Raw genomic sequence first — 23,997 nt, forward strand, 5'->3', positions numbered from 1 at the left:
CATGAAGATAGTCCAGATGACTGATGTATAAACATGGAAACAGTAAACTATGATGCCATGGGATACATGTAAAAACAGCATGTATGAGGCACTGTTGCAGAAAACAACATGGGAAACGGCTCATGAGCAGCTCAGGAAGGTTTCCCCAAAGGCAGGATGTCAAAAGTTTAGAGCTGGATAGCTAGAAGTCAGCTATGTGGACAAGCTAGGGAAGTGCAGACAGACTAGCAGAGTAGGCATGGGAGGAGGAAGCAGAGAGTGCTTTAGCAACCACAGGTAGTCTGGTCTTGCTTTCTAGTATGAACGATGAGTGCATGGCAGAGGATGGAGATCGACAGGTGAACGGGACCAGGTCATGCATGGCCTGGTAACAAAGCAGTTTGAATTCTAGCTTGAAAGCCCTTGGGAACCATGGATGGGTTGCAACAGGAGGTAGAATGTCAGCAACAGGGATCTTGTAGAAAGATTCTTCTTTTGAGAGAGTGAAGAACAGTTTGGGGGTGGGGAGGGTGTGCAGGGGGCACTAGTGGCCAGAGACCTGCTACTCCCCTGAGAATGGTTGTTCCTAGAGCTGAATAGGGGAATTAACACTGGCAGCCTTGTTACCACCCCACACAACTGGCACAATGTGACATTTCTTTAGCATCTGCTTTGCTTTCTGGGCAGATGAGACAAGTCTGGAGTACCAGGAGCAGAAACGTGCTGAGTCCTTATTCCAATTAACTGCTCACAAGTTTACTTTCATTCGAGTGCTGGGAGATGAGTTGAGTTGTCAGTTTTCCCAGTGGAGAAGTATCTAGCATAGGGTCCTGAATGATTAACTTGGTAGTCCTTGTCACAAACAAGAATAGCTTGTTTTATGCTTGGAGCAGATGTAAAAGGCACTGCCAGAGAGAACAGTGTGACTTAGCTGGTAGGAGAGAAAGCCATGTTAGCTGGGCCACTTCTTCACATATTCAAATTTAACTTAAACTCAAATCTGAGTCTGATTTGTAGTTCTTCCACTTGCCACCTCTATGACCCTGGGTCATCGTTCTGTATCTCATACATATAAAAAGATGCCCTAGTCCCTCATTCCTTCATTGATTTCATATGGAGTGCCTGGTAGTGTGCCTGGTATAGGCATGCAACACAGCTGCAGTCAGGATTAAATGAGTGAAAGTGTGTGTTACAGGGGGTGAATCGTGTCCTCCACCCTGAAGTTCACATGTTGAAGTCTTAACTTCCAATTCCTCAAAAAGTGGCCTTATTTGGAAATAGGGTCATTGCAGAGGCTATTAGTTAAGATAAGGTCAGACTGGAGTAGCTCAGTTCGATTCAGTTCAGTTGCTCAGTTGTGTCCAACTCTTTGCGACCCCATGAATCACAGCACGCCAGGCCTCCCTGTCCATCACCAACTCCTAGAGTTTACTCAAACTTATGTCCATTGAGTCGGTGATTCCATCCAACCATCTCATCCTCTGTCGTCCCCTTCTCCTCCTGCCTTCAATCTTTCCCAGCATCAGAGTCTTTTCAGATGAGTCAGCTCTTCACATCAGGTGGCCAAAGTATTGGAGTTTCAGCTTCAGCATCAGTCCTTCCAATGAGTATTCAGGACTGATTTCCTTTAGGATGGACTGGTTGGATCTCCTCGCTGTCCAAGGGACTCTCCAGAGTCTTCTCCAACACCACAGCTCAAAAGCATCAATTCTTTGGCACTCAGCTTTCTTTATAGTCCAATTCTCACATCCATACATGACTACTGGAAAAACCATAGCCTTGACTAGATGGACCTTTGTTGACAAAATAATGTCTCTGCTTTTTAATATGCCATCTAGGTTAGTTATAACTTTTCTTCCAAGGAGTAAGTGTCTTTTAATTTAATGGCTGCAGTCACCATCTGCAGTGATTTTGGAGCCCAAAAAATAAAGTCTGTCACTGTTTCCACCATTTCTCCATCTATTTGCCATGAAGTGATGGGACCAGATGCCATGATCTTAGTTTTCTGAATATTGAGCGTTAAGCCAACTTTTTCACTCTCTTCTTTCACTTTCATCAAGAGGCTCTTTAGTTCTTCTTTGCTTTCTGCCATAAGTTTGGTGTCATCTGCATTATCTGAGGTTATTGATATTTCTCCTGGTAATCTTGATTCCAGCTTGTGCTTCATCCAGCCCAGCGTTTCTCATGATGTACTCTGCGTATAAGTTAAATAAATAGGGTGACAATATATGGCCTTGATGTACTCCTTTCCCTATTTAGAACTGGACAAAAAAGATCTTCACGACCCAGATAATCATGATGGTATGATCACTCACCTAGAGTCAGACATCCTATGTGAAGTCAAGTGGGCCTTAGGAAGCATCACTACGAACAAAGCTAGTGGAGGTGATGGAATTCCAGTTGAGCTATTGCAAATCCTATAAGATGATGCTGTGAAAGTGCTTCACTCAATATGCCAGCAAATTTGGAAAACTCAGCAGTGGTCACAGGACTGGAAAAGGATTCATTCCTATCCCAAAGAAAGGCAATGCCAAAGAATGCTCAAACTGCCACACAATTGCACTCATCTCACATGCTAGTAAAGTAATGCTCAAAATTCTCCAAGCCAGGCTTCAACAGTACAAGAACTGTGAACTTCCAGATGTTCAAGATGTTTTTAGAAAAGGCAGAGGGACCAGGAGCCAGAGATTGCCCCCAGATGTGAGCTGTGGGACAGATTCTGTCATAGCCCTCAAAAGAAGCCAACTCTGCTGACACCTTGTTCTCAGACTGCAGCCTCCTGAACTGTGAGGAAATTAATCTCTGTTGTTTAAGCTACGTGGTTATTGTGAAAGTTTCTGGCACACAAAATATAGTGTGCAAAGTGCTTAACACAGTGCCTGGAGCATGATAACTATCTGATATGTAAAAGTTGTTTAAAAAAGTAAGATCATGGCATCCAGTCCCATCACTTCATGGCAAACGGAAGGGGGAAAAGTGGAGGCAGTGATAGATTTCATTTTCTTGGGTTCCAAATCACTGTGGATGGTGACTTCAGCCATGAAATTAAAAGACACTTGCTCCTTGGAAGAAAAGCTATGACAAACCTAGACAGCATATTAAAAAGCAGAGATATAATTTTACTGACAAAGGTCCATATTGTCAAAGCTACGGTTTTTCCAGTCATGTATGGATGTAAGAATTGGACCATAAAGATGGCTGCCAAAGAATTGATGGTTCTGAACTGTGGTACTGGAGAAGACTCTGGAGAGTCCCTTGGACAGCGAGGAGATCCAACCAGTCCATCCTAAAGGAAATCAGTCCTGAATACTCATTGGAAAGACTGATGCTGAAGCCGAAGCTTCAACACTTTGGCCATCTGATGCAAACAGCCTACTCACTGGAAAAGACCCCAATGCTGGGAAAGATTGAGGGCAGGAGGAGAAGAGGGCAACAGAGGATGAGATGGTTGGATAGCATCATGGACTCAATGGACTTGAGTTTAAGCAAACTCAGGGAAATAGTGAAGGACAGGGAAGCCTGGGGTGCTGCAGTTCAAGGAGTTGCAAAGAGTTGGACAATAGTCAAGAGATGTGTCCTTATTGGGATTATGCTCATCTTTCATTGAACAGATAATCAGGGGACAAGTACTATGTGCTGGGTGGTGTTCCAGACCTTGATAATAAGTGATAGACACTAGTTCCTGCTTGTTGGATTCAGAGTTTTGAATAGGGGTCAAGCATAGTGCATTATGAAGAAAATATGGATGTGCATTTGGGAAGACTTTCTGGAGGAGGCAACATTTTTGCTGAGTTTTGAAAACTGAGTAGAGACTGTCTCCAAGCAGGTAATAAAATGGTAGGGCACTCTGGTTAGAGGAAATGGCAAACACAAAAGTGTAGCAGCAAGCAAGTAATTAGTGAATTAAAGAAAGTCTGATAATCTCTATATCACATAGTGGGAGTATACTCCTATAGAGGGATCCAGTGGACTTACCCTCTGTAAGGGTGGTTCTTACCTTGCAGACAAAATTCTCTTTCATTTCCTTGGGGGCTTTCGCCGGCAGCTGTCAGAGCTGTCATCCACAGAACATATGTCACTCTGGGCTGCAGGCTGTCTATGGGATGTGAATTTGGGGAGATCCTGTAGGGAATTTCTGAAAGGAAGATAAATATAAAGGAGGAAAGGCATGCATTAAAGGAAATACTTGAATGTGGACTTTTATTCATATTTATTTGTTAATGCTTCATTTAACTTGAAAAAGAAAAGCACACTGCTGTTTTAAAATAGTCCTAATTCATTAGTACTTAATACTTTAAAAGACCCTAGACACTACCATTTATGAGGTGCCGTGTCACAGCATATCAAAAGAATTAATTTTTTTTCTGTGATAAAAATCTTTTCAAAGAATGTGTATTATTTTGCTTTTGAAATTACTTAGCTGTAGTAACTCCTTTTATTTCCTATAATTATGTTTTTGACATTTATCAGGTATATTTGAGAACTCCTGGGGAGGAAATTAAATGTACAAATTGTTTTCAATAGAATTTTCAAGAACTTCCATTTCTTAGAAATTTGTGCATTTATCAATTAATGAAATAGACATTTAAGTTATATTTATTAATTCTGATTTCCTTTTTTTTTCCCGATAAGTTCTGGGTATTGGTCTTGGTGGGTTTAATCTCTGATCTGTTTCAATTTGACATAAAACTAAAAAATGAGAGCAACAGTACTTAGATTTATTTTGGTAGTTTAAGCCTAGATTGTCAGTTCTTTATACTTTCAACACCCCTGCAGGTTCTCAGCAGGGAAGATTTGGCTTTTGAGCAATGTGTTGACGCAGTTTTTCTCCTCCAAGAAACATGAATGTCAGTAGCCTTTAGTAAACAGGCAGTCTCCTCCTCCAGGGATCTACTGGGTGTGAGTTTCAGAGTGAGCTCTCAAAAACTGAGGGGAACTGTAAAATTAAGGCTGGAACTTCCACAGGTGTAGTAGCTTAACTTGCTCAGCAGACTTGTCCATGTGCTGGTGATCAAAGTGGAAACCAGAACTCAGCACTGTGCGCCTCAACATCATTTATGGGCTTACAAATCCCAGAGTGGGGCTTCCCAGGTGGTGCAGTGGTAAAGAACACGCCTGCGAATGCAGGAGATGCCAGTTTGATCCCTGGGGCGGGAAGATTCCCCTGGAGAAGGAAATGGCAACACACTCCAGTATTCTTGCCTGGAAAATTCCATGGACAAAGGAACCTGGTGGGCTACAGTCCATGTGGCCACAAAGACTGAATGACTGAGCACACACAAATCCTAGGGCAAGTTAGATTTTTTCCCCCTGCTTGCTAAATTTATTTCAACAGTCATACATATTCATTATTCATACAAGGCACTAAAACAGAGAGTATGCCTCAAAGAGTTCACCATCTATTAATAGTAGGGAATAACAGACCCCATGACACTCCCACAACCCTGCTTACTATGGGTGACCAGCAAGATGGAGCCCTGTATTATTGAGTTCACTCCACCCAAAGGTGCTAAGGCCTCAGCAGATCATTTAACAGCTGTGACTATCAGAGCAATTCCTATATTTTACATCCTTTTGGGAAAAAGTACCATGTGGAAAATTCTCAACCCTACTTCAACCTGATGAAATTGCTTGCACAGACTTCAACTATATGATTAAACTAAATTGCATCTCATTCCCAAGGCAGGGGACCAAAAAAAAAAAATAATTTGAGAGAGACTTTCTGCTCATTGTGCTGCAGCAAAGCATGCATGGTGAGCATCAGGGAGTCACATGAGACCTTGGAACACAAGGGAACGTGTTTGAATAGTTTTCTGAGCCAAAAATGTTTACATATATGCACAAGCACACACATGCATATATTGTATATATTTGAAGAATAAAAACAGAAATTATGGGAGGAGCAGGGAGGAGAGTGATGGTGTCAGCAATCTGGTTGGCAAATAGGCTGAGTTGAGTAATGGGAGAAAGAAGTCATGCAGGAAATACTGGTTCTGCTGCCTCACCTGGGCTGTGATCTGGCAGAGATAAAGGAGGCCATTCAGTCCTTGGGTCTGAAACTTCAGGCTGATGATGGTTAAATGAGAAAGGCACCAGTTTAGGGAGAGGCTAATGGTTGCCAATTATCTGAAAGGTGACCAGTAAGAAGGTCAAGTGGTACCAGGCAAAATTGTTGTTGTTGTTTAGTCGCTAAGTTGTGTCTGATTCTTTTGTGACCTGGTGGAATGTAGCCCACTCAGCTCCTCTGTCCATGGGATTCTCCAGGGAAGAATACCGGAATGAATTGCCATTTCCTTCTAAGGGGATCTTCCCAACCCAGGGATTGAACCCACGTCTCCTGCATTGGCAGGCAGATTCTCTACCACAGAGCCACGAGGGAAGTGCACCAGGCAAAATAGTTGCATGGTTACTGGAAATTAGCTTTGATCTAATCATCTGCATTGGTTTAACAAAGAAGGCAGTATTCACCCATTTGTTACTCAAAAAATACTGTTCGTATTAAACACCTACCGGATGCCTGGCTGTACTGCAAGTAAGGGGGAGACAATGGTGAACTAATAACCATGGCTTCTACCTTCCTGTTGGCAAAAACAGCCAAGTAATAACAAGTAGTCTGTGTGTGTCTGTAGAGTAGTGAACATGCAGTATCAACACACTTCCAGAGGAGTGGCCGTGCTCTGGAATTGCCTGGGGAATGCAGACAGCCCGCCCCAGGGCTCTCTCCTGTCTGGGCAGGGTGAAGTGTTCTCACTGCGCCCTGCTTGTGCTGTCAGGGGCCAGGCCAGAAGACACCTGAGACAAGGGTCCTTCCTCCTGGGAACTCCATGCTCCCTTTGCTGTTGTGGAGCCTTTCTGGTTTCCTTCTCCCTCCTCCGCAGCCTATTACCTCCTACACTCTCTAGAAACTACCCTTGTGGATTCGCCAATGATTTCTGGTTGCCAAATGCAACAGGTAGTTGTCAGTCCTTGATTAAAGAATTTATATCACTTCTGTGTACTTTTCCATCACTCTGGGTAGACTGTGAGCTCTCTGAAGATAGAGAACAGGTCTTATTCATCTGTAAGTGCTAAGAGGGAAACTATCTAAACTGGTACAAAATAGGGTTTTGAATCTGCACCTTCTTCCTTTTAAACTTATTTTAAAATACCCTTACACAGACTTCAGATTCGTCAGATTTGTTGCAAATAAGGTAGGTAATTTCTTCAACATCTACAAGAGCAAATTTTTTAGAACCATCTAACCATGTTGACCTGTTTTAAGTAGACATCTCAGTTTAAATTCTATAAAAATTAACACTAAAGGGGGAGCAAATTTCACATAGAGCATTCCAAATGGCCCAGGATGACATCAGTTGATGAAGCACATTTGGGGGTACATTTCAGAACTGACTTACCCTGACAGTGGGTAGCAGTTATGTTCAGTGATATGCTGCATTTAGAAATTGTGGATTATTAAGTGGATTATTGTAAGGTCTCATAGTGCAACACTATAGAACTATTAAAAAGAAGAATGAGACAAGTCCACATGGACTGATGTGGAAAGATCTGACTATGGATTGCTGTTTTTTGTTGTTTAGTTGCTAGTGAGAGGTAAAGTAAGGTACAGATCAGAAAACAGATGGTTATCCCAAATGTATGCTAGTATATGCATTAGATTTTCTTCTGGAAGAACACATAAAGAACTACTAACAGCCTAAGTATAGAGGAAAGGATAATTCCCACTTTATATCTTTCTGAACTATTTGAATGGTTTTATCATATATAAGTATTACATAATAAAAAATTAATTAGCTTTAAAAGTCATAACTTTTAGAAAAGCAATATAGCAGATCTAAGGTCAAGAGAAAGGACCAGTTCCTCAAGTTTACCAGGTAAAAATCACTCTGCAGTCAGTACTCTGGCACCTATATGGCAGGTCAGCTTTGTTACATTCTTCTTGGACCCAATAATTCTCACTAAGGGATAAAATGGTTGCTTGTTTATGATAAATGCTCCTGAAAGAACTCTGGCTGCCTATATATACGAAAGGGAGGTTCAAGCCAGGAAAAATAAAACAAAACTGCATAAATCAAAGATTAAAACATTAAATTTGGCAAGTGATTTGGAGCTGCTCAGTGAATGAGTGATGAAATCACTTGAGATAATGTTCTAGCCAGAATTTAATTGCTTTAGTATTATTGCATAATTATGGGTCATAAGGAGTTACTTAAATTGTATTTTATCCATTTAAGGAGAAAATAACATGCTATGATGGTATTTGCTAGTGTGGGGATTCAAAGGTTCTCCAAACACATTCCCTGCAAACCTCAAGGGTCTATATAATGATATCCAAGTGCCTTTATTGCTTTTTTTCTTTATTGCTTTTTGAAATGCTGTCTCCATGTAAGTGAGCTCCTTGAGAGCCTCATTTATTAACTTCATTTCTTCCATTTGCTTGGCATGTAACACATATTCAGTAACTTTGTGAGTGTGTATGTGTGTTTAGATGTCTTTTATTTATCTTCATTCAATTAATTTACAAGTATTTATTGAGCACCAACTAAGTACTAGGTACAGTGCTAGCCCTTGCACACACTTGTGTTTTCCCAACATCTAAACAAGAAAGGCCCTGTTGCCTTTGTCTCTCACACATACCACAAAGTTGAGGCTGGGAGTTGGAGTCCCGTTCCTTCCAATATATCCTGTAATGGAGGATGCAGCCCATTTGCTCCTGGGCTGGAATTTCGTCCCATGAAATTAAAACGCTCCCCTTTTCCTCTGAGATGGCATTAATGTGGGGGCCACTCAGTGGTGCTGTGAAGTAGAACATAGGAGGCTTTTGTCACCCTCCAAATCCAAACCATTAAACTAGAGCACAATTGCACAAAAGATCCCAAGACTCACCTCTGTGCTCGGAGCTACCCCGGGTGGAGTTGCACCCTCCCTGGTCCCCTGCAAGCACGTGCACGCGGATTTCGTAACAGATGTAGGGTTTTATGTTTTCTGCAAGACATAAAGACAGGCTATTCCAGTTCAAAAAAGGGTTTAAGCAAAACCACACAGACAGCTTCTGAAACAAAACTCACTTTTAAGGAAAAACTTCGACTTCTACAAATAAATTATTTGCTCTTTACAGCAAAATAAGGTTGGTGTTTTGTAGGCATAGCACTTGAACGGCTCTTCTGATTCCCCAGATACTTATCATGACCTGACAGGGCGGCATAGGTGACACATTCCAGTGTAACTAATCAGGGTGCCACTCAGTGTAATCCACCCCTTTGCCCCACCCTGCCAGCCCCCCACCACGCCCCCCCAACCCCCGCCATGTTTCACTCAGATCTCAGTTGCTTCACAGCTTGGAAGACTGGGAAGATACCTGGGGATGCTAATACTCCTTCATATCTTTTAAAGTGCTACACTTTGCAGTTTTCTGTCAGTCATAAGGTTTATTGGCACTCTTCCCTGCCCAAACTCCTTATTTCCATGAATCTCAAATGTGAACTTCCTATAAAGAAAAGGCCCCTCTCATAGATACTGCCCATGACTTATCTTTAAACTCCCAATGAAAATTTAAAGGAAAAAGATTATTTCTATCAGATAACTAACTGTAGTCTCATGTGGTCAGAGGAAGGACTCTCTCCCCCATTGTTCAATGCCCTGCCGTTGGTAGATTGGGTCCCCTACACTGACAATTGATTAGGGTTTCACATTTTCTTTTTTGGAAGAGGAATTTTATATCACAGAATAATTTACTAAATAGTGTGTTTTCTATAAAAATCCATTCAGTTCAGTCGCTCAGTCATGTCCGACTCTTTGCGACCCCATGAATTGTAGCATGCCAGGCCTCCCTGTCTATCACCAATTCCCGGAGTTTACTCAAACGCATGTTCATCAAGTCTGTGATGCCATCCAGCCATCTCATCCTCTGTCATCCCCTTCTCCTCCTGCCCCCAATCCCTGCCAGCATCAGGGTCTTTTCCAATGAGTCAACTCTTCGAATGAGGTGGCCAGAGTACTGGTGTTTCAGCTTCAGAATCAGTCCTTCCAATGAACACCCAGGACTGATTTCCTTTAGGATGGACTGGTTGGATCTCCTTGCAGTCCAAGGGACTCTCAAGAGTCTTCTCCAACACCACAGTTCAAAAGCATCAATTTTTCAGCTCTCAGCTTTCTTCACAGTCCAACTCTCACATCCATACATGACCACTGGAAAAACCATAGCCTTGACTAGACGGACCTTTGTTGGCAAAGTAATGTCTCTGCTTTTTAATATGCTATCTAGGTTAGTCATAACTTTCCTTCCAAGGAGTAAGTGTCTTTTAATTTCATGGCTGCAATCACCATCTGCAGTGATTTTGGAGCCCCCAAAAATAAAGTCTGACACTGTTTCCACTGTTTCCCCATCTATTTGCCATGAAGTGATGGGACCAGATGGGACCAGATGCCATGATCTTAGTTTTCTGAATGTTGAGCTTTAAGCCAACTTTTTCACTCTCCTCTTTCATTTTCAACAAGAGGCTTTTTAGTTCCTCTTCACTTTCTGCCATAAGGGTGGTATCATCTGCATATCTGAGGTTATTGATATTTCTTGATTCCAGCTTGTGCTTCTTCCAGCCCAGTGTTTCTCATGATGTACTCTGCATAGAAGTTAAATAAGCAGGGTGACAATATACAGCCTTGACGTGCTCCTTTTTCTTTTTTTTAATCCTTAAATATTCCAGCAAGTAGGTAGTACATAAAGCCAAAATGTGCAACTACTACTGTCCATGAGGAAATCGAAACTCATGCCATGAGCAAGTTCCAATTCATATTCATGAGCCAAGTGAAGTAGAACAAGGCTGCAATCAGCCTAGCCCTGTCATCCAAAGTTGCTTTGTGGGTGGCATCCAGACCCAGAAATCCAAAGGGCAACATGGAATATGGAATTGCTTCATTTGGGAGGGGTTGGTGCCTGGCAGCTCTGTTGCTAGTTCCGGAAGAGACCTATCAACCACAGTGCCACGTGGGAGTTCCAGATGAGCACATTAGGCAAATGGTTTCCTTGCATTTTGCCATGCAAGGTGTGAGTTCAGGGCAGAGGCCTTGGGAACTGCGGCATCAGAAAACCTTGGGCTTCTTGTGAATAGCCTGCCCCTAGTGGAGGAGGGCAGGCTTCCCTTGTGGCTCAGATAGATGGTAAAGAGTCTACCTGCAATGCAGGAGACTGGGGTTCAATCCTGGGTTGGGAAGATCCCCTGGAGGAGGCCATGGCAATCCATCCCAGTATTCTTGCCTGGAGAATCCCATGGACAGAGCAGCCTAGTGGGCTATAGTCCATGGGGTCACAAAGAGTCCAACATGACTGAGCAACTAACACATGGAGGAGGGAAGAAAATGTGGCTCCATAACTTAGCTGACACTTTCTTTTTTATGGAGAGTAGAGCCCGAGCAAGCTTGTTCCCCAATTCTAACCTTAAGAACAACTCCTGTTTTCCTGGCTAATTCTTACATGTGTGTATATGTGTGCTCAGTCAGTCATGTCTGACTCTGCAACCCCGTGGCCTGTAGACTGGAGGCTCCTCTGTCCATGGAATTTTCCAGTCAAGAATGTTGGAGTGGGTTGCCATTGCCTACTCCAGGGGAGCTTCCCAACTCAGGGATCGAACCTACCTCTTTTGGGTCTCCGGCATGAACACACCCTAATCACTGTCTGCTCCCCACCTCAGAAATTCGTTAGCCTTTGCTGCTGGTGGATGAAGTCCATACTCTTAACATTTTCATTTCTTTTTAGAGTCTGGTCCTGACTTCCAGGCCTATTTCTCAAGACTCCCATGCATGCACATACACCTAACACTCCTGGGCAAAGGCTCTGTCTCCCTATTCATAAACTGTCTCTCGAGTGGTTTTTCTGTGGAAAGCTAATGTCACCTATTAAGTCTGGGAGAAGGCAAACACTAAATGATCAGCAATGAGAAGTAATCATAGAGGAAGTATGATGAGAGCATACAGAAGATAAGCCCCAATAGTTTGGCATGAGGGAAGGTTTTCTAGACACCATGATATCTATGTATCTGTAAAAGAAGTGGTTATATAATAAGGTCAGAACTGTTTTCACCTAGACAAGATAGGACTGACAGTCTCTAGCTTAGACCCCACCAACTTATAATCCAGGAGTTGAACTTCACTGTAGCCCATCTCAAAGCACCCAACTCTACCCCAGCTAGATGACGGGAAAAAAACTGGTAAGGTTCTTATGGCAATGAGTTATCTTATTGACTGGAGAGGGTAACTTTGAATTCATGATAAGCATGAATTAGTTAAGTTTTAAGTGTTTATTTCCAGAATGTTACATCAAAACAAACTCATAGTTAATCAAGTGTTTTCAGGTAAAAGAATGACTTGAATTAAGAGTTAATCTAATCCAGTATTACTGATTTTATTCAAATGAATACATCTGAATTGCTTAAGAACATTTTAGTTTCCTAAGTATGGAAAAAATTCTCTCTTGTCATTTATTTTAGGCACTGTGTATAGAATTAATAGAATTTCTAAAAAGAAAGATCTGTAGGGACTATAGAGTTCAAACTATCCCAAAGGGGTAAATCCTAATATAATAAGGGTTTAAAATTATATAGCAGTTTAGAGTTTAGTATCTACTGCTTCATCTGATTTGATAGACATAACAATCATAAAGGGCTTCCCATTAGCTCAGTGGTAAAGAATACACCTGCCAGCGCAGGAGATTCAGGAGACGCAGGTTTGATCCCTGGGTCGGGAAGATCACCTGGAGGAGGAAATGGCAATACACGGCAGTATTCTTGCCTGGAGAATCCCATGGACAGAGGAGCCTGGTGGGCTCCATAAGGTCACAGAGTCAGACATGACTGAGCACACACACATACACACACACCCTTAAAGGAACATCGACTCCACTTCAGCAACTCTAGGGACAGAGAACGCGCTGCCTGAGGGGCAATCAACTGTCCTATTAGAGACCATCAACTGTAAGGGAAGTACTTTCTCAAAATTGAACTGACATCTGTCTTCATACAATTTTTATGCAGAGGGCCTTCATTCTGCTCTCCAGAACAACAAAGGACACATACTCTTTCTTACATACATATTGAAGCCAGCAAGAGTCATCAACCACCTCCCACCCCAATCTAGAATACTCTTCTACACGCTAAACGGTTTTCCCATTAAAAGCTTCAGACCCTAAAGGCTTGCTCACCTTCCTCTGATGCTCATGGGGTTATCCAGGCAGCATTCTCTTTAAGTACAGTGATTAAAACTGAACACAACCCACTAGAAGTCTGAGTAGCTAGACTCTAAAAGAGGCACACAGTTAAGGACAGGTTCATGTATTATCATGCACCATGCTCTGTTTATTTCTGTGAAAATCTTGTATCCTCAAGCAGAGTGTGTATATCCTCCTGGACAGGTATAATGGTTGTCATAGTGTAATGAAAATATTATGGGATTTAGAGTTTCAAAACCTATAAAATCTTAGCTCCATCACATATAATAATAATAATGATAGCTAGATTATCGAGCACTTTAAATGTGTTAGGTATTGTTAAAAATATTTTCTCCTTCAATTAGTCTTCACAATAACCCAGTGAGGTAGGTAATATTACCCCCACTTTCCAGATAAGGAAACTGAGGCACAGAGAAGTTAATTTGCCCTGGGTCATACACTTTGATAAGTGACAGAGCCAGGACTCAAACCCAGATAATCTGGCTGCAGAACTTTTCATCACTATGCTGAACTTATACTTTAAAAATCACATTAATATTTTTAACACATTAAATGAACACACCCATTGCCATACAGAAAACACACTTATCAACATTGTAAGGGAATACTTCTCAGTGCTCTGGGGTAACCTAAATGGGAAGGAAATAAAAAAAGGGGGATTATATACTGGGTTGGCCAAGGAGTTCATTCAGGTTTCCTGTAATATAGAAATATATGCATAGCTGATTCACTTTGCTATTAGTAGAAACTAACATAACATTGTAAAGCAAGTATATGCCAATAAAAATAAATTAAAAAATTAATTTGGGGTGATCTGCTGACCTAGATTTGCATTAATAATTTTATGATGATTTTGATTTATTATAGAACAACAATTAGTAGGAGAAAAATATTTTAGTTTCGGCTTCTGAATGTGTCAGCACATGTGCGTGCACACACACACACACACACACACACAGACAGACACAGACACATGTGCCTTGTTCATTGAAATTCATCCTGGGAGATTTTCAAGCAAGTGACAATCTAACTAACTTAACTCTAGCATGCAAATAATACCATTTCTCTTTGGGAAAATTAAAATAAGATATTTCCACTAATCGGTTTTGGGTAACATTCATTGGTAAGTAAGGTGGGCCCTTGAGTATTTCAAACACAAAACAATATTAGAAGCTGACAGTGGCTCAGAGTAAGACTTCAGAGTTTGTGAATTAAGAACTTGAAAAAAATAAAGAACTCGAGACGTTGCCCTTTCATGTTTGTTTGGCAAATATGTCAGCCACCTCCAGTGCGATTAGGACTAGATCTCTCTGACAGAAGAGGATTCTTTTCACTGGTTAGAAATAGCAAGTCCCATTTAGGAACTGCTTCCATGACAGCATAAGGGTCAGCATCAGACTCTGATAGGAGGAAGACACATACCGCTGCAATCATTTATCAAAATGATTAAACAAGCCTTTGGCCGCCTTGTTTTCCAATTGTCCAATGTTGCTTATAGGCTTCCCGAGTGGCTCAGTGGTAAAGAATTCACCTGCCAATGCACGAGATGTAGGTTTGATCCCTGGGTCTGGGAAGACCCTCTGGAGGAGGAAATGGCAACCCACTTCAGTATTCCTGCTTGGGAAATTTCATAGACAGAGGACCCTGGTGGGCTACAGTCCATGGGGTTGCAAAGTGTCAGACACGACTTAGCGACTAAACAACAATAACAACAATGTTGCTTATGCACAGGATTAAATGACTATTTATGAAATTTCTTTCCAGTTTAAATTCATATTGTATGATACAGAAATTTAAGATGTACTCCAAGGATAAAATGAAATTAAAAAAAAAAACAACACTGGTTAACTTCTGTCCAATTGTTTGAATGCATTTTCAGATGCTTTCTATCACTTGATACATGGAACCACTGACAGATTTCGAATTTGAGGACGAGAGAAACCAACTCTCAGACAGATAATTCTGGGTTTATTATCACACAAATAATAAGTAGCAGAATTGGAAATGAAAGATCTCCTGGTTTCCTCATCTGTAATAATGGGGGAAATAGCTCTTGCTACACATGATTTTTCTCACAATTAAATGAACTCCCAAATGTAAGGTGTCCATCACACTGACTGGCTTTTACTTAGCTCTGAGCCATGCTTGTTGGGTTCGTTATTTACTCATCATACATGCACTGTCCCAGGCACATGAGTCTTCCATAAATCCTAGAGGTTTTAGTCAATCAGTGGGTCTTCTGTGGCGGCAGTGGTGCACGCTGATGGGCTCTAGGTCATCACTGCCCATCTTCTCATGCAGCGGTAACTGAGAGCAAGGCTCTGGGTTCCTGCCTGAAGTTTCCTTGAAAAACGTGAACTTAGTAACCCTTGAGAAGGAAGGTGAATATGAAGTACCTGAAATCAGAGCAGACAGGTTGTAGGAGGTACTCCACAACCAGCCAAGAGGGGGCTGCATGCCGCCCCCTGGGTGGAACTCCCTCCACTCCACCACGTATTTCTGCACAGCAGGGGCAGCTTTCTCTGGAGGTGTCCACGTCACCATGAGCTTGTCCATGCCTTCTGACTTTGCAAGGACCTGTTGAGGAGCCAGCAACTCTTTATGGGGAAAGGTGGGGGGAAAAAAAAACAAAATCACAGTGGATACAGATATAAAAAACCAACCACCCGACCCAGCAAAGTTGCAGCAAGAACCAATTTCTTTTAAAGGACTTCAGGTTCACAGATTTTGTTCAACCAGCTTCTCAGTCCTTGGAGAACAGGCATCAGTGCCAGGACCCTGTGTAGTGTTATTTATGGAATTATTTCCCCTTCATCTTCCATTTCTGTGTCCCCAAAAGTACGTGCTCTAGTGACCTATAATATGCATCCTTCTAATCTACCTCCCTGGAGAAGGCAATGGCACCCCACTCCAGTCCTCTTGCCTGGAAAATCCATGGACGGAGGAACCTGGTAGGCTGCAGTCCATGGGGTCACTAAGAGTCGGACACGACTGAGCGACTTCACTTTCACTTTTCACTTTCACGCGTTGGAGAAGGAAATGGCAACCCACTCCAGTATTCTTGCCTGGAGAATCCCAAGGATGGGGGAGCCTGGTGGGCTGCCGTCTATGGGGTCGCACAGAGTCGGACACAACTGAAGTGACTTAGCAGCAGCAATCTACCTCCTATATGTTTATTTACATATATGTGTGTCCTTGAGAATTAGCATTGCTTTCAGTTCGTGTGTCGTATTTTCATGAAACACATTTGCAGTAAATCTAGTGCTTTTCCTAACTTTCATTTTCCCACTCAACAATATGTTTCTAGGATACATCTATTCTGCTGCTATATGAAAATCAAGCTCATTCCTTCAGATTACTGCCTCAACACTTTCTTTGTGCAGTCTCCAAGTGACAAGCAATAGTTTTCTTCCAACTTTTTGTCAACACAAACAAGGATGCAATGAACCTTCTCTTGTATGTCCTTGTATGTGCCTGTCTAAGGGTGTCTCTCTCATCCTCTTACACTGTTGGTAAGAATGTAAATTGGTATAGCCACTATGGAGAACAGTACAGAGGTTCCTCAAAAAACTAAAAATAGAGCTACCACATGACCCAGCAATCCCACTCCTGGGCAAAGATCTAGAGAAAACCATAATTTGAAAGGATTTATGTACTCAGATATTCATTGCAGTGCTATTTACAATAGCCAGGACATGGAAGCAACCTCAATGTCTACTGACAGATGAATGGATAAAGAAGATGTGGCACATATATACAACGAAATATTACTCAGTCATAAAAAAGGAATGAAATAATGCCATTTGCAGTGACATGGTTGGATCTAGAGATTGTCATACAGAATGAAGTAAGTCAAAAAGAGAAAGACAAATATCATATAATATCATTTATATGTGGAATCTAGAAAAATGGTTCACATGAACTTATTTGCAAATCAGAAATAGAGTCATAGATTAGAAAATAAATTTATGGTCACCAAGGAGGAGGGACGGGATAAATTGATAGACTGGGATTAACTTATACACACTACTATATATAAAATAGATGACTAATAAGAACCTATTGTATAGCACAGGGAACTATACTCAATGTTTTGTGATGACCTAAATGAGAAGGAAATCTAACAGAAGAGTATTGCTCAGTCTCTAAGTCATGTCCGACTCTTTGTGACCCCATGGACTGCAGCATGCAATACTTCCCTGTCCTTCACTATCTCCCAGAGTTTGTTCAAACTCATGTACATTGAGACAGTGATGCCATACAACCATCTCATCCTCTGTTGCCCTCTTTTCCTCTTGTCCTCAATCTTTCCCAGCATCAAGCTCTTGAATCATATGGTCAAAGAATTGGAGTTTCAGCTTCAGCATCAGCCTTCCAATGAATATTCAGGGTTGATTTCTTTAGGAGTGACTGGTTTGACTTCCTTGTTGTCCAAGGGATTCTCAAGAATCTTCTCCAGCACAATATGAAAGCATCAATTCTTTGGCACTCAGCCTTCTTTATGGTCCAATTCTCACATCCATACATGACTATTAGAAAAACCATAGCTTTGACAATATGGACCTTTGTCAGTAAAGTGATGTCTCCACTTTTTAATATACTGTCTAGGTTTGTCATAGCCTTTCTTTCAAGGAGCAAGCGTCTTTTAATTTCATGACTGCAGTAACTGTTCACAGTGATTTTGGAGCCTAAAAAAATAAAATCTGCCCCTGTTTCCACTTTTTCCCCATCTATTTGCTATGAAGTAATGGGACCAGGTGCCATGATCTTAGTTTTTTGAATGTTGAATTTTAAGCAGCTTTTCCACTCTCCTCTTTCACTTTCATCAAGAGGCTCTTTAGTTCCTGCTCGTTTTCTGCCTTTAGGGTAGTGTCATCTGCATTTCTGAGGCTGTTGGATTTTCTCCTGGCAAACTTGATTCCAGCTTGTGATTCATCCAACTCAGCATTTTGCATGATGTACTCTGCTTATAAGTTAAATAAGCAGGGTGACAATATACTGTCATGACGTACTCTTTTCCCAAATTTGAACCAGTGTGGAGTGGATATACATATATGTATTATATGACTGATTCACTTTGCTATACAGAAACTAACACAACATTGCAGAGCAACTACAGTTTTTTAAAATAGACTCTCTCTCTACATATAAATGCACACAATTTCTCAATTATAAACTAAATTCACCCATTTCCCTAAATATGGTCAGACCGATCTCTAAAACAGTAAATCAGTTGACCCTCCAACAAGAAAAGCATGAGAGTTCTCATTTCCCCACTAACACTTGGTATTTTCTTTCTCATTTTCCCAAGCTGGCACATGTAAGGCGGTATTCAATTGTGGTTTTATTGTCGTTTTCTGATTTCTTACGAGGCTGAGCTCTTCACATATTACTAGCTGTCTGACTTTCCCCTTCTCATGCCTCACTCATTTTTTTTTTCTGTTGTATTTCCTGTCTTCTTCCTGATTTGCAGAAATAACTTTTGTATTCTAGATATTAATCACTTGTTAGTTTTCAACACTAAAAATATCTCACTGAAGTCTTTCAAGTCTCTGTTAATTTTATGATGTGTTTGCTTAACATAAACACTTACTTTGATGTGGATAAATTCACCACAGTTTGTGTATTTTGAGTCTTGTTTATAAAATCCTTCCATTCTGGGGTCACAAAGATACTCGACTACATTTCCTCTCATTGGCTTTTGGTTTTATTTAATACCTTTCACATTTAGGTTTTTAATCCAAATCTAGCTAAAGGGTCTGTGTGTGTGTATGTGTGTGTGTGTGTGTGTGTTTTTAAAGGAAATAAGCTTTATTATTTTTTCCACAAAACAGGTCAATTTTTCCAAATGTGGTACCACCCCTGCCACACACTAAGCTCCACATATTCATGGGTTTGTGTGTGGATCAGTTTCTTCACCAGAACACACTGGTCACATTACAAGGCTCTGTGATACCTGACTATTTGGTAGTTAAAGTCCCTCCTCATTTTGCTCTTCTTTTTTTTCAAAGTGATCTTGGGTAGTCATGAAACTTTATTCTTCCATATAGCTCTTATAATGAGTTTATGAGAGTCCTCAAAAATTTCAGCTGGTATTTTTATTGGGATTATATTAAATTTACAGCTCAGTTCAGGGAGAACTCATATTGTTACAATGTTAAGTTGTCCCATTTATAAATATGATGTTTCTTTGAAGCTGTTTGGGTCTCTTTTGATATCTTTTAATGGAGTTTCAAAAATTCCTCCTTAAAGTTTTAATGTGCTTTTTATGGTTAATTCTTAGACACGTTATATTATTAGTTTGCCATTTAAATGGCATCTTATTTTCTACTTCTTTTCCACTATGAATTTGTGTGTGTTATTCTTATTCTAGCTGACCTGCTAAACTCTCTAATTAATTCTCATAATTTGTCTATGGCCTTTGTTAAATTTTCCATATAATAATCTTGTTAGCTGTACACTTAAAAATCTCTTCTTTCCAATCTTTGAACTAAATCTCATTTCCTTTTTTTTTTTTAATCTTGTTGCTAATTTTAAAAAGAATGTTCCTACATATCGTTATTAAGATGATGCTTGCTGCATGTTTTTGATAGAAAGTCTTTAAAAAGCTAAAAAGTTTTCCTTTTTTTATAGCTTTCAAATAGGTTTTATTTTTATAAAATACATACTATTTATTTACTAAAAAATTTGTTTTATTAAATACATTTCTATATCTGTTAAGAACATATCCCTCTTTTCTCCTTCAGTGCTAAAGTAGTGAATTACATTGATAGACTTTTCTGATATTGATTCATCTTTGTATTCTTGAGGGCAACCCTGCTTGATCATTCTGCACTCATTATCTTTTCTTATTTCTTCTTAAAATAGACTTTATTTTTTAAAGCAGTTTTAAGTTCAAAGCAAAATTGAGTGAGAGGTACAGACATTTTCCACACACCCCTGACCCCATACACGCATCACTTCCCCCATTATTGACATCCTGCACCAGAGTAGTACATTCTGTAAGATTCTTGATAAATATTTTCAAATATTTTCCCCTTTCATTCACGTTTTCTCTTACTGGGGCTCATTTTAGGCAATTATCATTACTTATTCTTTCAATGTCTTCAGTCTTCTCATTTTTCAAACTCTTTTTCCTTTTTGATGACTTTTAAGTTTCTCACCCAATCTTCCCCTCACTCATTCACTCTTCAGATAAGTCCTTTCTGCTATCCAACCCACTGGGTGAGTTCTTTATTTCAACAACTGAACTTTTCATATTGAATCTCTATTTGGGGCTATTCCACAACCACCTGTTTCTGATTTGTGTTCCCAGTATCCTATCTATCTTTCTAAAGATACTTACTATGCTTACTCTAAACTCTGATTTATTCAATTATTTCTGGTTGCACTGGGTGTTTGTTACAGTGAGCACGCTTTCTCTAGTAGCAGTGGGCAGGGGGCTGCTCTTAGTAGCAGTGAAGGGCTTCTCTCCTGTTGCAAAGCAGGGTCTCTAGGCACATGGCTTACAGCCTTACTTCAGGGCTTTAGTAATTACAGCACATGAGCTCAGTGGTTGTGGCGCATGGGCTTTAGTTGCTCCACAGCATGTGGAATCTTCCTGGACCAGGGAGTGAACCCATGTCCCCTGCATTGGGAGGAGGATTCTTATCCACTGGACCACCAGGGAAGCGCTTATTCTAAACTCTTGCTCTTTCTGTTGTGCTGACTATGCGTCCTACCATACAAGTAGTCCCACTTGGTGCCTTTCCTTCCCAGAACTGTGCCCCTCAGATTTCTCCTAATTTTCTCCTTTGGAGTCATGTTTTATTTTCTTGGATTGATCAGCAGCCTTGACCTTCACTTTTCTATGGAGGGGAGTAATGAAACCTTAGTCAGAGCTTGTGCTCCTCCAGGTAAGCTTAGGTGAGGAGAAGGAGCTTTTCAGAGTGGAGAGCCAGAGAGCCTATAGTGATGCACCTTGAGCTCGGCTTGTCACCCGGCTTGGGAGGTGTACCTGGCAGCTCCAGAACCTGCCTCTGTGGCTGACACTGCTCTTCATGGGGGAGTGGGGCTGTCATTCTCTTCTATAACTGCCAGGCCATAGGGTGGGGGGCAGGAGAATATCTCAGGCACTCTTTGTTAGGTTCCAGGTCTTCCTCGTAGTTATTCTGCCCTGCCCACCAGAATTTCCTGCCCCATAGTAAAGATACCTGGGTAAAAATACCAAGTAAAATACCATAGTAAAAATACCAAGGCAACAAGGGGAAGAAAAAGGAGTGCAACAAGCCAGTGCTACCTCAGTCCTCTCCATTCCTCACTATTTCCCATTCACAGGTACTCAGTCATCCTGTCCTTGTCTCTCCTGTGGCATCTTTGGGTGCGTTTGGTACCTCTGTGTTAGCTCCCTTGCCAGGAACTGGAATTCCCCAGCCCTGGTTCTTTGTCTTCATTTGCCTTGGTATCTTATTTTCTGACTATGCCACGAATTTGTTTTTGTTTTGGAGAATAAAACGTATTCATTCAGTAAATATGTATTGAGCATGTAGGGTTTGAAAGGCTCTTTGCCAGATGATTGGTGAACACAGTCAATGAGCTCTTCTAACCACTGCTCTCATTGCAATTAGCTAAGTAAATCAACTTGGCATTGCCCAGTCTCTGAGTCACCACACTTGCCAGGAACCAGCCTGAATTTTCTCCCCACTGTGTTTGCCAGGGCATGCCCTCTTTTTTAGAACTTGGCTAACAACTCATTTCTGTGACACCTTTCAAAATTATTCTTCAGCCTTTATCATTCAAATTCCCTCTCTATTTTCATTAAGAACATCTGAACAGAGTTATGAAGTTCATAAGGTATTTGGAAAAAGCGCCCGCCTGACAGGTGGCCTGGTTTTTCAGTCCAGCTTTGCCACTAATTGGATGTATGATCTTGGCTAAGTTACTTCACCTCCTGGGGTCTCAGTCTCTGACATCTGTGTGGGCCTCTATGGTTGTGCTAGCTTCTGACTCTGGCCATAATTTCCAAAATTCCTGAGCCCAGGGACAGGTCTGAAATATTAAATGTGTTTTATTTGTTGACCAGTCTGTTTAGCACACATTCAGTTCAGTTCAGTTCAGTTGCTCAGTCGTGTCTGACTCTTTGCGACCCCATGAACCTCAGCACACCAGGCCTCCCTGTCCATCACCAACTCCCGGAGTCCACCCAAACCCATTCAGTTTTCATCATAAACCAACAAAATCATTCTCATGCTTCTTGATATTCAATGCTGTGGCATATGCCTTTTACAACAAAGTTGTCCCTGTTTCCTCAAAATCAATATAATTCTGCCTCTTGGGGAACTATTTTTCTCTTCCTGGGAAGAAAGTTATTTCTGTGAGTTGTGTGAACTATGCTGAAAGAGAAGCAGCGAAAGTACATGGTACACTATTCCTACAGATCATGCAGAATTTATGAGACATGAGAGTTCCTGGATGGGAGATTTGCAAATCTGACCTCCAGGTCTCCCTAGGATGCTTGACTACTTCAATTGGATGGCTCAGGTGTGGCCTTAAGAGAGGCAATGGGCTCTTAAGATTTCCAGGACCAGGACCCTTTTAGCTACAGTCCAGGTCTAGAGAACTTTCAATGTCTTACTTTACCACCCCTCCACATTTCTCTATTTTGAACCTCATCCTTATTGACACTCCTCCATTCTGAGAGGGGGAATTGTGCCTCTTTTGTCTTTTTGGCTTCTGGATCCATCATCTTTCAGCTCCTCAGGAACTTCATTCCCTTAATTATCCCCTTGCCCCTTTCTCGTCAACTCTTTCCCACCCTGGTTCTATTCAACTTCTATGCCTGCTCAGATCTTACTTTAAAACAAACTTCGCCTGCATCCCTGCACTCCTTTGCCTGGCTAACACCAACTTGTCTCTCCATTCTCTGTTCACACGAAGCCTCCCCTCCATGCCCATGCTTCAACTTTTCTGTTCCCAGAGTGCCCTGTGCACGTCTCTCGTCTCACATATATCCTGTACTGCAGTTTACTTTTTTATATGACCGCCCTGCCACTGGACAAAATCTAACTGTGCTTTTTACCTATTGCTGAACTCTAGGTACCTTATATAGTAATCTCAATAAATTTTTGTTGAATCAATAATGCAGAGGCCGACTCTAAGATAATGAATGTGTCATGTTGAAAAGCTGTTTTCAAACCTAAGTAAAGAAATTGGAATGGTCGCAGAAAATTCAAGACGCTTATATCCTCAATACCCATCTACAGTGAGGTTTAAAGAAATAAGGTATTTTGACATACTACTTTTTAATAGAGCAGGATACTAAACAGTGGTAAGATCTCAATTTTCCCCTATAGGATCCCTTTTAAAAATTACATATACAGTACTTATTCAATGAAGAAGCAAATTTGAGTATAAAAATCACCTGTGATACCACAATGTAGACATGACTTCTATTAATATCTCCATGTACATTCTTCTAGACTTCTTTACTGTGCTAAAATGTCTATTTGTGTAAATACATATTTTAAATGTACATATATTACACTATACCATGTATACTTTTGAAAGTCTACTTTTTCACTCATCATGTGCATCTTTCCACACCACTAAAAACACAGCTACAATATCACTTTTATGCTGGAGTGGGATTAAGGTAGGTGAGGGTCATGATATATATAACCAATCCATCCTCTATTATAAAATTTTAGGTTGTTTGTAGTGTTTCATTATTTCAAAACCATTTCAACAAAAAAGTTTACATCTTTTTTAAGCTCATGCCTTATTATTTGCTGAAGATGCATTTTTAATGGTACAGTTTCCTGGTC

The 23,997-nt window shown here is 40.9% G+C and overlaps 1 protein-coding gene across 3 annotated transcripts in view; it reads right to left on the minus strand.

Annotated features, from left to right (window-relative positions):
- Positions 1–23,997, minus strand: part of IL12RB2 (interleukin 12 receptor subunit beta 2) — a 68,332-nt gene that overhangs the window by 8,806 nt on the left and 35,529 nt on the right. For 2 of the 3 annotated variants that reach the window (XM_065911229.1, XM_065911232.1), the window contains exons 9-12: positions 15,592–15,792; positions 8,863–8,961; positions 8,614–8,772; positions 3,977–4,114 (exon numbers count right to left, since the gene is read on the minus strand). In XM_065911229.1, coding sequence (XP_065767301.1) covers positions 3,977–4,114; positions 8,614–8,772; positions 8,863–8,961; positions 15,592–15,792 — 597 coding nt within the window. The remainder of the gene's footprint in view (positions 1–3,976; positions 4,115–8,613; positions 8,773–8,862; positions 8,962–15,591; positions 15,793–23,997) is intronic. The other variant, XM_065911230.1, reaches the window with a different exon arrangement.

This window comes from Muntiacus reevesi, chromosome 1, assembly GCF_963930625.1.
Source record: "Muntiacus reevesi chromosome 1, mMunRee1.1, whole genome shotgun sequence".
Classification (NCBI taxonomy): domain Eukaryota; kingdom Metazoa; phylum Chordata; class Mammalia; order Artiodactyla; family Cervidae; genus Muntiacus; species Muntiacus reevesi.